The sequence below is a fragment of the Rhyacophila brunnea genome, unplaced genomic scaffold (genome assembly GCF_057557595.1).
Source record: "Rhyacophila brunnea isolate RB1 unplaced genomic scaffold, BYU_Rbru_1.0 scaffold_24, whole genome shotgun sequence".
Taxonomy (NCBI): domain Eukaryota; kingdom Metazoa; phylum Arthropoda; class Insecta; order Trichoptera; family Rhyacophilidae; genus Rhyacophila; species Rhyacophila brunnea.
Window position 1 is genome coordinate 12,023,709 of NW_028232904.1, and position 17,133 is coordinate 12,040,841.

Consider the following 17,133-nt stretch of genomic DNA (forward strand, 5'->3'; position numbering starts at 1 on the left):
TTTTTATCATTTTCTACATGCTTACACATTTTCGACTCATGTCAAAATCGCATGTTTTTTGTTTTTAGCGGTTGGCACTATGTATTTTCTATAAGAATATTGTCTATTATCTATGGTCTGCAGGTTGGGTTCCGTTCAAAATATTATTTAATTTGCAGACTCGTTACTAGGTTACTCCATTATTGAATATACAGAAATCGTATTCGTTCAAAATATTCTGCAAAATGACGAAACCATAGACTAAATTTGTCACTGTGACAGTACGCGACATGCATCTCAATATAATCACAACTTTACGTGCGAAAGTCGAGGGCCACCTGTAATTCTTATATCGTGCTTTTGAATCTGTGGCATATGGATATTTTTACGATTCGTGATCAGCTTTAAACTCCCATTTTATAATGTATTGTGCTTTCAGAGTTCTCGGGCCGAGATGTCTGTCATGCTGTTTGATGGAGGGGAGCCAGATACCGCCGGGGCCTCATCCCATCTTCACAATCGCCATGAAAGAGCATGTCATAGCCATTAGTGGCTTAAGCAGACTAGACAAGGTGATTAATAACTAAATTTAAAATTTATTGTCTTCAGTCAATTTTCCATAAACTTGCAATCTGAAGCCTATGTTCCGTGTTTTTTTAGGAAAAGCTGAAGACGAAAATTCAATGGATGGGCGGCACTTACTGTCTCACTCTGGTAGACAAATGTACTCATTTGATATCCAACACGGTTCTCTCTGAGAAATATTCGGTTAGTAAACTGTTATGTATTTAATAAACTACTTCACTTATTCAACGAATAATTCATAAGATTTGAGAACATAACATTCTATATCGTCACTTCAATATTACAACTATATAACTTGCTTTTCACCGTTTTTGAGATACCTATTGAATATTGGTGGCGCTTTTAGCAGTGGACTGTATAATTTTGAAGGGTGGGGGGGTTGCACAGGATGCCAGACACTGACCTGTATGTTGAGAGAGCTGGCGCGCGCTGGGGCCTGTTCGATGTTCACGCACTCACGTACTGGTAAACGGACGATACATTTTTGGATGGATGATATGTTATGAGGTTGATGAATGACGATGATAAGTTCAGGATGGATGATTGATCGACGCGACATTCACTTAAACCGTAATAGACTTAGTGCAACGAAGGTCGAATAGATATGTCGAGTTAACTTTTGAATCAGTCTGTAGTTAACACGGCCTCGTTTTTATCATAAAAATGTATGTATAATAAAAAGGATTTCAAATTATACACATTTATATTTAGAATTAGTCAAAAATCTAAACGGTCCAAAAATCGAAAACTTAATAAACTAAATTTTAATAATAAATATGACCATAATATAATATAATGTAATAATAAGATATGACCCTGCAACGAATTCACATTTTTCTTTAAATTAAAAAAAAAAATTCTTTTTACATACATATTTATTAATGAATACAGTTGAAATTGTAAATTATCAAAAAAAAATCTCAAATTGCAAGCTTCGTATTTTTCCGCTAGGTTCTCTGCTGGCATGCCTCTCCCCCTTAACGCAATTTGATAAACATTTCATTCAAGAACTACTAGTTAAAATCATCGTAATTAAGTAGGATACTTGTAGTTTAATTGGAAAAGCACACTGGCCCGAATCCAGTTGTTACAATTTTAAGTCGTGAAGAGGCGACGTTGGACCTGGCTCGGCAACGTGCTACGGGTGCCAGAAGAGAACTTTAACCTGGCTTGCCTGTTCTTTAAGTTAACCGGATTTTGGCATCCTGGGAGGCCGCCAAATACTACCTGCAGAGTTTATACTCTGATGGCGGGATGCTGGTATGACCTTGAATAAGGCAAGAAGACTGGCGAGTGACGGGGATTCTTGGAGGCAACATGTTGTGTCCATATCCTCCAGTTAAGGTGGACATGGCCGAAGAAGAATATAAACAAGATTTAAAAATGTTAGATTCTTCATTGTTGGCAATATTATATAATTTTAATAAAAAATGGTAATTATTTAATTATCAGTAAAACGTGGAGATCAGCAATGGGAGTGGCGAGGTGTGGTAACATAACAAGTGAGGTACTAGCGGTACGTCGTGCAGCTGTATAAAAGTATAAGTTTGGTGATTTACCATATTCGGTTGTTAACATTGCACAGAACACAGTTTGGAAAACACTGATTTCGAGCTGAGGTATGATTTTTTTCAAATCGTTTCCAGAACGCTGTCAAGGCGGATATAACTGTGATGCATCAAGATTGGGTAGAGGCGGTCTGGGAAGCGTCCCTCAAAGAGAACGTGCTGGGATCCGACCCGCAATTCCGGAACCACATTCTGCCTCCATTCTTCGAACTCAACATCACCGCCTCCACCGTTTCCAAAAGCGAAAAGGCCAAGATCGTGAAGGCGGTCAATTCCAATGGGGGTACCTATATGGGGAACTTTATCAGCGAAACTACGGACATTATCATCACAAACCAGTGAGAATTATGAAGTATTTTATTATTTTTTTATAGTAAATTTTGTAGGGGTCGTACATGGAATAGTTTAAGAATCATTGCTTTAAATTATTGCCATAATATTCTCATAATTGGCAACTTTTAATGAGTGGAAAAAATAGGTTTTTTCAAGATTAGACTTTTTAACAAAACTAGTATGGATAATTAAGTTTTTTTTATGCATTGGAATGATTTTTTTCCCTTTCAATAAAGTGAAAAGCTTTTAGAGATTCATCATACCTGATAGTCATTATTTATAAAATAATCACAAGATAAAAAGAACTTTTTATATACCACATTTTTAAATTTTCTGTTGAATCATATAAACTTGACAATTCTATGTATTAATAAATACTGTTTTTTGTGCTTGATACTGAATACTGAATAAATATAGAATACTGAAATGTCATTTTGACATTTCATATTGATTTCCATAGTAACTCATTTTTTCCGAAATAACTTTCCATACCAAACAGAATTAACTGAAAATGAATCATTTCTGCTTAAAGATGGCTAGAAATATTAAAAGAATGCGTTGTCATCGTGTTCTGATATATTCTAAAAGTTTCAAATGTCTATCTAGTCGGGAAGTTAGTTAAAAATTGATTGCAAGATTTGGACAAACAAGAAAAAATTTGTACTGGACAAACAAGAATACGAGCTAATAAAAACGTGGTAAAATAGGATATCATCGTATGTTTTTGAGTTACCAAATATTGTCTTTTTATTTTTATGTAGTATTTCTTGAGAAAAAACTTTGTAAAATGACTTCAAAATGAAAAAGAAACAGTTTGACAGTTGAAAAACAAGGCGATACGTTTCTGTGTTTTCAAACTGTCGGAAAAAAATCCGTAAACACAAAAATGTATGAGCTGATACGTTTTTGTGTTAATTTTTTCCGATTAAATTATGAGATACGTTTTAGATTATTTCCTTACTCATAGTATATACGGAGATACATCTTTGTGTTACAGATAGAACCTAGTGAACAATTCTGCATACTCAACTAAAAAACGCTTTTTTTGTAGATAGGTTCTTGTATTAATCACCCATCGATATATTAGCTATTAATTTTTATGGCTCCTTCGAGGTACAGTCCAAGCTTTTTGTTTAACATAACTTCCACGCCCTGTGGAAGCCCATAATTATGTTCCGTTCAGAAATCCGCAGTTCCTTGCAGTGGAAATGGTGATTCACCTGTTATAAAATCGATAGTCATCAATTTTTTTTTTACATAGGAGTGGCACGCAAAGTAAAAAGTACTTGGCTGGCATTGAGTACAATAAATTCTGCTTGCTGCCATCTTGGATTTACGATAGCGTGAAGAAAGGGGCCGCGCTCGATTGCAGCAGGTACATTGTTTGCGCCACGACCACTTCCAGCCCCAATAGCAGCACCAGGCTTCCAGACATGAGTAAGAATTCCTTTATACCCAGACACTTACCAATCATAACGCATAGTACAGATGCTGGAAACTTCCTTCAATAGAGATGGATCCTAAATGTATGAAATTAAAGCGAAACAAACTGATTAACTCTTTTACTCCCAGCTGATTTAGCCTAGCATATGCGAAAACTCCCAAGCGTTTTTTGACAACAAATCGTCGATTTAGTTTTTTTTAAATAACTAATTCTACACATGTTTTAAAAATTTGAAACTTTTTTTGTGTGTTCTCAATGGTGTATAAAGCAATAATAAGTAATAATATTGATAGTTTACATCAATAAAACAAAAGAAAAAAATAATGTATCAATATTTATTTAGAAATGAACGGATAAAACTATGTTTGAACAACAAAACAAGTGTGACAACATTTTTTTATTTATAATTGATATATCAAATTTTATAATATAATCTATCCTTATGTAGTAACAGAAAAAAAAATAAACATATTATTATTTCTCTATGAAATAGAATTTTTATAAAGTAATCAAAAAAAATCGTATAGTGTCAAGGTATTCAAGAATATTATTCAATTCACGAAATCGCAAGAGAATTTGATACAGTATCGAGGACTAACTGATAAGGGAATGAAGTAATTTCAAAAAATAAGTCTCAAAGCACTAAATCATTTATAATAATATTTATATTCATGTATTTTTTCACCATCTTACCAAAAGTACAGTGGCATCCATTGTTAGTTCAAAAATTACAAAACCCATTTTGTAATCTGATATATGAATCATAAAACAACTAAAAGAAATATCAGAATTTAAAATGTGTCATAAAAATAATGTTTTATTATTTTTATGACCCTCTTTGGTCTCAAGTTCGACAGCAGAGCAATTATGACTTGTGAGTTATTAGGGTATGGCATAATTATAAACAATGCCGACACTAAAATAAATGTTACTCACCACCCAACACACAGTGAATATAAAGCTTCGTCTACATGAACGAAATATGACGGGAAAAAATTTGGAATAAATCGTAAATTTGGTTCCAAACTTTCGGCCGATGGATCGGCCCAGATGGAGTTTTCGCATAGGTATGGTGGGCCGAAATATCGGCCCCGTGGGAGTAAAAGGGTTAAGTTAGGTACAAGTGATTTCATATTGCAAATCAATTTGCAGAGAACCTCACATTTTGCCAATTTGAACGGCGTATATGTTACACCGAATGCGAAATTTTGCCTAATTCATGAAAAATGCAAGCCCGTTGCCTTATTCATGAATTAGGCAAATTATCTGCTGTGTGCGTGAATTTTTTTGTTTTTGAATTTGTTATCATCTGATAAAGTTTTAGGCTTCGGCCACATAGGCAGGTGCCTCGCTATTCCTGAGCTAGATACTATGCTTGTCTACTAAAAACACTACTGCCACATTGCACGCTACGTGCTTATGTACAAATCCATTTGACATTTGGGAGCGCTCAAGTCAACAACGATATGTCACTCTCAAAACTAAGCAGAAAGCTACTTCTCACAGAGAATTTAGGTTTAAAATTTCAAAAGTCGCAAATTCGAACTTGTTGGGTGGTTGATTGATGTCAATTCATCCCATGCGTCATTATTCATAACCTCAAAATATACGGTGTTTCACGTTTGTCATACTGAAGAAACATATAAAACATAAACAATAGTGTGCGTTCGTTCGCTAGGATATGTCACCTAGCACGTAGCCACCAAGCAAGACACCTGCCTATGTGGCCTTAGCCTGAATGTTTTGTGTTGGACAATTTTCAGTAATAGCTTCATAATATTCAAAGTCACAATTGACAGTGACGTAATTTTTCGACGAATCATTGAATCTGCAAATAATGAAAGGCACGAATACTGCATGTGCCTACTCTCGTGATTTCAGGCTTGAACCTTTCCACGATCACAAATCTGAGGAATCCAGGATTGGGATGCGTCGATGAGACGTGCTCTACCAGTGGGGATAGCACGCGGATGACATTCGAAAGTGCAAAGGTATTTCAAACGTCACATCACAACCACGTATAACCACGTATAACTCGTGAGCTGGGTGTAAGCCGGCTCGCACATCACAACTCGCCTTGTGTGCCTGACGGCCATAAATCAAAACTTCTGAGACCGCCGCCGAATGTTACATGCTACAACCTCGCACATCTGCCTAGCGGCAAACGTCAAATGCGAAAAAGGAGAAGTCTCTCGTCTGCCATTTTTATTATGTTGATTGTATGAACAAACGTCAAACGCAGTGACCAGCGATGAGCGAGCAATGACAGTGTAGACAGAGACAGAAATGGCCGATTGTGCGGCTGTGCGCATGCGCAAGAGTCGACATTTTTCGAAATCGACATGCAGGCTCTAGCAAACGCAGTTCGTCGCAGTTGCATCGGCCAATCTGCGAAGCTCCATTTGATAACGTTTGTTTCTTGGTTTACGATGACGTCACATCGACGAATTCGTAGTAAGCCGCATGCGGTGAGTTCTGATGTGCGAGCCCTCTAAGAAGTCTATAAAAAGGTGAGGTACAATGTATCAAGGCCGGCTAGCACCTATATAAGAGACTAATACTCGGGCCGTAGGTTTCTTGAGTACCAACGGCCTTTTGAAATTTCACTCCTCCGGGATATCCATACCCTGTGCGGACCATATATCGAGAAGCAAAGGATAAAATAAGAATGTGGGCGCCAGCCCCTAGATCTGAAATGATAATAAATAGGAGTCTAGGAGCAAATAAAAGAGGTTATATTGTGTCGCATAAAAGTTTTGACAGCTGGTATTACATGGTATAACAAGAGAATCTATATGCGGATCAAACGCTAACTAGAGAGAAACAGGCGACTCCGACAATCTTGCAGAAGGTTTTTAATAAATAAGGGAACAAAAATGGACCGAATACAGCTTACGGTTCTCCTTGGTTACTACGGTGGATCAACGTACAAACGCCGGCAATGTTTGGCGTACCAAATAGGCACACAACGATTCGCCATTATGGTGCGGTCGCGAATTAGCGTAATGGCCCGCTCGCACGTCCGTCTCCTATGGTGGTTCAACACGTAAGCCCCGCCACAGAAAACTCTCTTTTTCTTAATCATCTTTTTAATTAATTTCCGCTCGATACGCCAATCACACAAAAAACAACAATCTCATATCCTGCCACAATGCCGCCATCTTGGTTCGCCCGTCTATTTTTGGTGTTGCCCGCGTCATAACTTTGAATTGCCTCAGTGTGGCATGTATAACATGACAAGGTGTAATCTCTCTTCAATTATGATTATAGTAATATTTGATTGCTTTTATATTTAGAAGAACATAACATCGAGCCAGCGCAGCAGGAGTTCCCGAATGAACACTTTCAACAAGGAATCGGCGCAGGCAGTGGACAACATCGATATAAAGGAAGCCAAGCAGGCCGGATCCTTCCTCGATGGATGCTGTGTAAGTCAATTATTCTACAATGCTCAAATCTGTGTTTTGTTTTTATGATTAGCTATTTTCGAAAATCTCTTATCAATTTTAGCATAATGATCACGTGGCTATCTTTTTTTCCAGATATATGTGTATGGGTTTACCACGGCCCGTCGTGACAAGCTGCTTCGGTTGGTATCACGTGCCGGCGCCATTCGCTATGACAATCCTCATGAAGCCGTCACGCATGCACTCTGCGGAGACCAGTCTGCCATCTTGACGCTCAAACCGAGCGACATGCCCCGTGCTAAACACCTCCGGGTCGAGTGGCTCGTTGACAGCATGAAGGCCGGGAAGTCCCTGGATGAAAATCAGGTGAAGAGATTGAAAAAAGTGAAATGAGAAATAGGACTTTTGGATTAACATTTATATTAAATGCATGTGTTTTTCACATTGATGTAAGTTGTATTACAACCAAAGAATTTGGATTCTAGATAGGTTCTGATAATCATTTCTCAGTAGATACATAATGCGAATAGTCTATTCCAGAGGCTGTCAAACTTTCTGTTACTGGCTTGGCGGATCGTGACCTCACAATTATTCTAATCGAACGATTGTGCGTATTGTTAACAAGTTCATTATTTTCTTCTTCTATTACCCCTCCTCCCAAAAACCAAATGGCAGCTCGCGTTCTGGTTTTCAGTGTTTTATATCATTATTCATCTTAAAAATAATGTGCAATCTTTTGCTTTTGACTGCCTACGTAAAATTGACATGGGAGTATCTTTTCACCATTTCTAACATGAAACACAATGTTGACTTTTAAGTCATTTTTCAAACTTGAAACCTGTATAACGATTCCGAAAATTATCATAGCTAAATAGCCATTTTTGTCTCTGCAGTACAGCGTACAGAGTGGAGATGGTGAAAAAGACAATGAGAAGTCTCCGATGCGGCCGACGACGTCATCGGCGGCCAACGCCTCCCCCATGAGCAAGAGAAACCTCCAGTTGCTGCAGGCCCGGCCCCCGGTGCCACTGTTCAACCTCAATGATCCCCCTGACGAACAGGAAGATGGTGTGCCTGCCGATATTGTAGAACAGTATACACAGACGTCTCTGACTGTACAAGGTGAGAAATCTAAAAAAAAAGTATAATACAGTAAAACCTCGTTAACCGAAAATCGAAAAAAAATTCGAATTACGAATTATGAAATGTATGGGAGAAAAATATTAAAATTTTGAAAAAAAAAAATTATTTTCATTACTATCGTTTACGATCATAGATGTGCCTACCACATTTCCGGTTCCGTGTGTGTTAATGGGTCATAAAATGTTAAGATTATTTTTATTACCTGAAAATAATTAATTTATAATGTTTTAAGAAAAGTCTGTCACAATTTTCAATGACTGTCTCATGAAATAGTGTACTTTATTACGATTTATTCAATATTTTTATATGCCAGGACACTGAAATAATTTCGAATTACAAAATTTGAACTAAATAAAAACGAACAAACGAAATATCGAGATCTCGGATGTAATGAGGAAATATTCGTTTATGATTTTCTCCATACATTTATTCACTTTTATAACGAGGTACTTCTCGGGTATACTGAGCAAAACTGTTAATGTGTTTAAAAACATTTTCGACCCTAAGCAATAAAATCCGACCGGGCAATTAACTAGATCGGATTACGTTTATAACACTAGTTAATTGGTGTTTTCGCCGACAACAATGAAAAAGTATTCACACATATCGTTGAAATTGCATATAAAAAATCCAAGTCAGTTGGTACCTACCAGCGCCAGCGGCTCAGCACTTCATTACAATAAACAACTTCTTTTGTAGTTTATGAATGCCATGCTTGTTTCGGGGATTTTGACGATGGTTTTCATATTTTTTATGTTCTATGCTTAAATAGAACTTGGCGCGAAAAATGTTATATAACGAGCAAATTCAGTCGGTCCCATCTTCCTCGTAATAACTAAGTTCAACTGATAAAACATGTGGGACGACATGACTAAAGCTCAAATTACACTGGTAGATTTTCACACCGATCGTCTGCCCCGACCGTCGGTCACGATCGTAAAATGTCATCGTTCCCCGTAGCCGTGGAATGTGAATATTTACTATTTTAGTGCCCGACTCACTCGTCAATCGGTGACAGTTGGGTCGAAAATTATTGAACATAATATAAAATATCCTAATTAACCGTGAGCTTCCGCGTAGGGCGTAGGTTGCCCTATCTTGCTTTTGACATAACACAAATTTTACATTCACATAATGAAGATTGTATAACTTTATTCCTTATTTTAAGAGATACAATAATACAAAATAAAAATAATATGTTGGTATGTAAATACAATCAGCAAATTGACATATGTCTGAATGTAATTTCAAATAGTTTCCATTGGTATTTAAAGTAACAACATATTAATATAGGGGAGGAATATTTACTGCTGCCACCAAGCTAACCAATGCATACAATTTGGTTTACTTATTATTAGAGACCGGATTATATGCAACCTAACAAGCTTGAAATATGCATGATAAGTGTCAAAATATGCAACATTAAATAATAAAAAAATAGTAATTCATTGTTTTTTTATTTAAAAATCAGCATACAATTAGTAAGAGCCCTATGCACAATCGTCTGTCATAATTACAACAAAATTACAACAAAACACTATCCAGAAAGCCTTTCATAGTTATGATCGAGTTGTCTATAGTCCACCAAATCTGCAATAGCTTCGTTCCGTTTTTCTATTGAAAATATTACCATATATAAAAATTCTCTTTTTCATAATTTAGGTAAATTATTTTGTAATTGTTAAACGATGATAAAAATATGAAAAATATACAAAATAAATTCAATAACTATAAATACACAATTAATATTTAATAAAAATGATTAAATGTCTCCGCAATTAGTGAATAATATAAGTTATTTTTTGACCATGTTTTTCCCGATACGGTAACACTTGCCGTTGAAATGTCAGATTTTGTCATTTAAAATTATTACAAATATATGCCATGATGTGAATAATTATATAGAGTGATTAAAACTAATATTACCATGTTGGTGTGTAGGTAACTAAGTTAACTAACTGACTAACTGACATTTCAATTCGATAATCGGTTTTACTAAATTAAGACATGTACAGAATCAAGAAAGTAAAGGAAAATATGTCGTATCAAATGTCACGGATATTTAATAGTTGTTCAATACCCATATTGAGATCAATTGTTAAATGAATTTGAGTGTATTGGCCGTTTTAAAGACACGTCAATTTATTTTGACAGCAGCTGTCAGTGGTAAATGGCAATACGGAAGGGGGGCAAGGGGGCGAGTTCATAACAAAAGTAGTCTATGGTTAAGGATTCCTTATCTCTATAATCTATAGTTAACAGATGGATTTCGGCTACTTACAATTTTTACTGTTATTTTATGGTAAGTACGAATTGAGCATCGCGCTCTAAGTAATTAATTAATTAACATTTATTTAACATTTTGTTACTTTTGTAACAATCTTGTAACAATCAGGTAGTGTTCCAAACGTTTGGTAGTAAGATTGTGTCTTCGATCACTCAAAATATTTTTATAGGTGGAAGAGGACCTAACTGGGCAGTATTTGAATTTGGGTGCTTTGTTAGCACTTCAATTTGTCACAAAGGTTCAAAGCCTCGGTTATAATTCAAAATATTTTTAAAATTTTACATTTCAAAGTTTACGCGGGAATACCTTTGGCAATGCGGAGTTCATTTGGCGGATTTTATTCATTAACTGAATAGATTCAGTCAACGCCAAACCTTGAGCTTCAAGCTTTTTAATACTCGCAGGTATGTGGGAAAAATGAGCGATAATCACAGTAAAAAACAGTAAAACCTCGTTAGTATGAATACTGATAATTCTAAATTCGTCGTAATTCGAAATTTACTTCTCTTTCACTATCTTCAGAGGTAACTTTAAAAGGTCTTAATATATCATTATCAATATGCGAACGTATTCATCTCGGCATACTGAACATCCTGTTTATTCTACAGATGACGACGATACCCTCATGGAGTACGTGAAGCAATCGAAGACGGCCCCCGATGTTGCATCGGACAAGCCTGGAACTAGTACCTGCACCATGAAGATATCCGACGAGACTTTGAAACCCGACTGCAACAATCCTGAAATGACTGACGTGCCCGAGGAAAGCGGCACAATGACTGATGAAAGCGTGTCGGTACTGTTTGAAGGTATTTCAGATACGACCACATGTTTGCATGAATTTACAGATTAGTGATATCACTAACAAATAATATGAATTTTGAACAACAGACAAATGCTATATCAGGGATGGCGAATCTTTTTACGTACGCGTGCCAAAATTTCCCAAATAATATTTTTCAACTGTCCGACGTGCCAAGCAGTTTTTTTATTGCTATTTTTTTTTTTAGTTTTCTAAAAAAATAGTTAAGAATTCTATTAAAAAGGTTTAAAAATTACAATTGAGTTTTTGATATTTTATCTTTTACCGTATTTCTAGCCGAAGGCTTATTTATTTCCTTGTTTTCAAAATACTGGATACTCTAAGAGATCATGGAAGCATTTAAATCACTCTTCTTCACACTATTCTCCATCACTGAGCGGTTTTCCATTTTTAGAGATTATGTTTATGTTATAATAAGCAGTTATTATATTTGAATGACTGCCGATAATTAATTTCATAATGTTTGTTGATTGTATATTTCTATATTGAATTCCCCGATCCTAAGGACCGACCTATGCAATCATATACATATTTACATTAAACGTAATGATATTCTGTGAAATGATTTGCCTGCAATTTTTTATAGAATGCGATTTGTCATTATCTATGCCTGAATTTCGCCGTTTCCGTTTGCGCATCGATTGGTACATAAACATAATATGAAAAACCAAAGAAAACACAAATGGCAATGTCGTCATATTTTTTTAATAATATATATAAGTAAGTACTTAAGTATGCATATATTTGTTTGTAAACTTTTTTATATAAAGAAAACTTTTTTAAATTTATATAAAATAGAAATATTCAAAATGAAACATTCGCGTGCCTTGCGAAATCATCTCGCGTGCTACCAGTGCCATAGGTTCGCCATCCCTGTGCTATATATTCACCAGTACATATAAGCTGTCTGCTGAGTGAGGGCGCCACATGCTAACATTTGACATCATTCATTACTTTTTATACTGAGATAGGCTTAGTTCTAAATTTGAACACTGGACGATTTATGATGAAATAAATATATAAAATTTAAACATACAAATAATTATAGAGATGCACTATGCTTTTAACTTGTTCACCGCTGACAGCTGTTGTGTCCTCATTGGGGGGTCATTAGATATAATTAGCATGTTATTTAAATGTGGTAATTAACTCTTTTACTCCCAGCTGATTTAGCCTAGCATATGCGAAAACTCCCAAGCGTTTTTTGACAACAAATCGTCGATTTAGTTTTTTTTAAATAACTAATTCTACACATGTTTTAAAAATTTGAAACTTTTTTTGTGTGTTCTCAATGGTGTATAAAGCAATAATAAGTAATAATATTGATAGTTTACATCAATAAAACAAAAGAAAAAAATAATGTATCAATATTTATTTAGAAATGAACGGATAAAACTATGTTTGAACAACAAAACAAGTGTGACAACATTTTTTTATTTATAATTGATATATCAAATTTTATAATATAATCTATCCTTATGTAGTAACAGAAAAAAAAATAAACATATTATTATTTCTCTATGAAATAGAATTTTTATAAAGTAATCAAAAAAAATCGTATAGTGTCAAGGTATTCAAGAATATTATTCAATTCACGAAATCGCAAGAGAATTCGATACAGTATCGACGACTAACTGATATGGAATGAAGTAATTTCAAAAAATAAGTCTCAAAGCACTAAATCATTTATAATATTATTTATATTCATGTATTTTTTCACCATCTTACCAAAAATACAGTGGCATCCATTGTTAGTTCAAAAATTACAAATTTCATTTTGTAATGTGATATATGAATCATAAAACAACTAAAAGAAATAACAGAATTTAAAATGTGTCATAAAAATAATGTTTTATTATTTTTATGACCCTCTTTGGTCTCAAGTTCGACAGCAGAGCAATTATGACTTGTGAGTTATTAGGGTATGGCATAATTATAAACAATGCCGACACTAAAATAAATGTTAGTCACCACCCAACACACAGTGAATATAATGCTTCGTCTACATGAACGAAATATGACGGGAAAAAATTTGGAATAAATCGTAAATTTGGTTCCAAACTTTCGGCCGATGGATCGGCCCAGATGGAGTTTTCGCATAGGTATGGTGGGCCGAAATATCGGCCCCGTGGGAGTAAAAGGGTTAAATAGTATTTATGGTGATGCGGTTAAGTTTTTTGTTTAATGTTGTTAGTATGGTTGATACGGACTGTTCAAACTACAGTAAGTCCTCGACTTATGTGAATTCGTACTTACGTGATTTTTTAAAATATGCTTTTTTTACTGCATTTTGTGTCTCTGCTCTTGTCTTTACATAGAATATTATGTCATATATGGATCATGTAAAAAAGTTGTAGCAAGTAATGCAATCAACGATAATTACCAAGAAAAGAAGAATATTACTAGATAGAAGAAAAGGAAATATTGGTTATATGGATGGAAGATATGCAGCAACAACAAATTCCAATAAGCCTTATACTCCATTCAGGATTAAGTCTTGAGTCGTTTTGAAGACAAAGTGTAAAAATGATGATAGTGTTGATACTAATACATTCACTGAGAGCCATGGACGGTTTCAAAAATTTAAAAGCAGTAATAAACTACACCACATCAAAGTAACAGTTGAGGCTGCCGAGTTATGCAGATACAGATGAAGCTATGAATTTTATCAAGAGTCTAGCAGAAATCATAAAAATGAGGATTACCTACCACAACATATTTTTAATGTGGACGAAACTGGGCTTATTGGAAAAAAAATGCCAAATCAGTCATATTATATATCCCAACTAGAAAAATCTATTTCAGGTTTTAAGGTGCCTGAAGATAGGCTAACCCAAAATCAAACCACTTCATCAATCAATAAATGTATGTATGTAGGTCCATTTTATTTTCACTTATCCTTTGAAACCAACACATGTTATTTAAAAAATTGCATGATTTTAAGTTTTATTCAACTTACACGATTTTTCGACATACACGAAGATCTTCAGAACGAATTAATTACCTAAGTCGAGGTCTTACTGTATATTTAATTTGGTAGTAATATATGTAGGCGTGAACATGCATTGAATATCAAACACATTTTTGTGAAAATTTGTCTGTAAGCATTATTTGTGTAAGGCCAAAAGTTGTATAATTTATTTGCGAGCAGATGTGTATTGTGGACTATGGTTAATATTACATACTTACATTTTTTTATGTCTATCATTATAATAGAAACATGTTTCAGGAATGATATTTGAGATGCAGGGCATGGACAAGGCTTCGGAAGAGGAAATCATGCCCACAATGCTGGAGTGCGGGGGCAGGGTGGTGGGAAAGGGCACGGGGGGCAGCACGCACGTTGTGGTGCCACTAGACTACGACCAGGATGATGTCCTCAATAAGAATGCTCTAGTCGTCACCACCATGTGGCTGGTAATTATTAAACTTGCTTTCTCGTCGTGCCGCCATGCAAATTGTGTGAGAGTATTGTCACCAATCGGTTTTTTTTCGCGAGAGAAAACATTGCAATGTTGTTGATGAAAATACAGTCGACGATGGTAGCTATAACAATAATCACATTCGTCTTGCTTAATTCTAAAACTCCTTTACCAATGAAACGTGTGAGTGAACACAAGAGGGAATACCGACTTAAACACCACACAATGTCAGTAATTGCCGAGCACTTGATGGATACAGGACACAAATTTGACTTTGAAACCAAGATATTGGGTCGGAATAAAGGATATTTCGCACGGTTGGTAAAGTAGGCCATCGAAATCCATAGAAACCCTGAAAATATTAATAGAGATGATAGATTACAGTTAAAAAAGTCATGGCTCCCAGCACTATCAGCAAAATCCAATATTCAAGCAGTATCTCTGGTCGTATTGATTGACACATTACTCAAAGCAACGTTTGCGACTAGCTAATTGGATTCCTTTTGACATTCTTTGAGCAATATTTACATTCATACACCTACACTACATTTCATCATAAAACATATCATCTCTTGATAATGGCTTCTGCAACGAGCCCAAAACGTCGAGGAAAGAAGGAAGGACACACGGTGGAAACCCAAAAATCTACTAGGACTCATTAGTTCTACTATATTAACCTTCATTTTCATATATTTAGATTTCATCTCTATAGAACATGGTTTTCTTCAGTGTCTGCAGACTATAGTAAATCTTCTACTTGGCGCTTAAAGCCTCAGTGGTCTCTTTGAGACTTCTTTCATCTTATACAACGTCGACCTGGACTTCGTTTACCTCTGGCTTTCCGAATATCAGCTTCTTTGTCATGTGTCATTTGTCCATCCTGTGTGTGGCCTAGTCATCTAACGAGGCCCAATATAATGGGTTCGTAAGTACAAGCTGTACAAAACATACAGCTCGTAATTGTATCTCTGTCTCCACCCCGACTGTGTGTCATTAATGGGTCCTAAGATATCACTTTTTCTATATTTTTCATCAAGCACCAGGTTCTCAGCCCATTCATTATAAGGGGAGTAGTTATTTGTTCGGTCAACTACCCCCATTATTATTTTATATTCATACGGTTTCTTTTGTATGTGAGATGTGATATTATATGGGCAGCATTCGAAGAAACACGCATTGGTATTTATATCGTTTTGTCTTTTATTTATATGGCACAAATACACTGCTGGTATTACACGGCAAGATAGTATGAAGGTATATTAAACTATGTTTAACATGTAAAGACTTATCATGATCCTTTTAACTTGATATTTTGGAAAAGACTGAGTGCCCTTGTAACATCTATATATTATATTGAAGGTCTCTAGACAACTGTCATTTCCGACTCGCTATTGTCTATGCTCTAAACATGAGCATAGACAATAACGTGTCAGTTGTAAAGTTGGGTAAACAAGATGCATTTCAATTGGTGTAATTGTTGGGACGTTGTTGTCTAGCACAATGATAAATAGAAGTTCACATTTTGTCATCTATTTCAGAGCGACTGCATGTCGAACCAGGAGATAATGGAGATAAAATATCACCACCAGCCTGTGAGATTGATCCCCGAAACTTCGCCGCTGGCCGGACTCACTCTCGGCATATCCACTTACGAGAGCAACGAACGGTTGTTCATCGACGAGCTGGCCAAACTGTTGGGCGCACTGTGAGACCTATGTTTCAATTATTAATCGCGGCCGCAATATACCCGCACTGTCCTAGATATGTAAACTGTCAACATAAGTAATATGGTAGACAGTGGTGGTTTCCATGAAACGAATGAAGTCAATATGATGGTCTGAACCAGTAGATGAGTCAAAGAATTCCAGTATTATTGTATGACTGTAGTGATGACTAAATAATTACAAGATAAAAAGAACTTTTTATATACAACGTTTTTAAATTTTCTGTTGAACTATTATGCTCAATATGCTCAAACTTGTACTTGATATGAAGTAAATAAAAAACAAACAAATCTAGAATACTGAAATGTCATTTTGATTTCCATAGTAACGCATGTATATATTAACCCAATGCTTACGGGCCGCACAAAATTGTGTTTTTGCTAATTGCTTTTCAAATGCAAATTAACACGTTAATTAC

The 17,133-nt window shown here is 35.5% G+C and overlaps 1 protein-coding gene across 2 annotated transcripts in view; it reads left to right on the top strand.

The window, feature by feature from the left end:
• mus101 (mutagen-sensitive 101) overlaps window positions 1–17,133 on the top strand; it is a 41,282-nt gene that overhangs the window by 2,747 nt on the left and 21,402 nt on the right. For both annotated transcript variants that reach the window (XM_085951709.1, XM_085951710.1), the window contains exons 3-13: window positions 419–551; window positions 640–747; window positions 2,211–2,470; window positions 3,727–3,902; window positions 5,791–5,900; window positions 7,206–7,337; window positions 7,452–7,682; window positions 8,210–8,438; window positions 11,355–11,555; window positions 14,799–14,986; window positions 16,530–16,696. In XM_085951709.1, coding sequence (XP_085807835.1) covers window positions 419–551; window positions 640–747; window positions 2,211–2,470; window positions 3,727–3,902; window positions 5,791–5,900; window positions 7,206–7,337; window positions 7,452–7,682; window positions 8,210–8,438; window positions 11,355–11,555; window positions 14,799–14,986; window positions 16,530–16,696 — 1,935 coding nt within the window. The remainder of the gene's footprint in view (window positions 1–418; window positions 552–639; window positions 748–2,210; window positions 2,471–3,726; window positions 3,903–5,790; window positions 5,901–7,205; window positions 7,338–7,451; window positions 7,683–8,209; window positions 8,439–11,354; window positions 11,556–14,798; window positions 14,987–16,529; window positions 16,697–17,133) is intronic.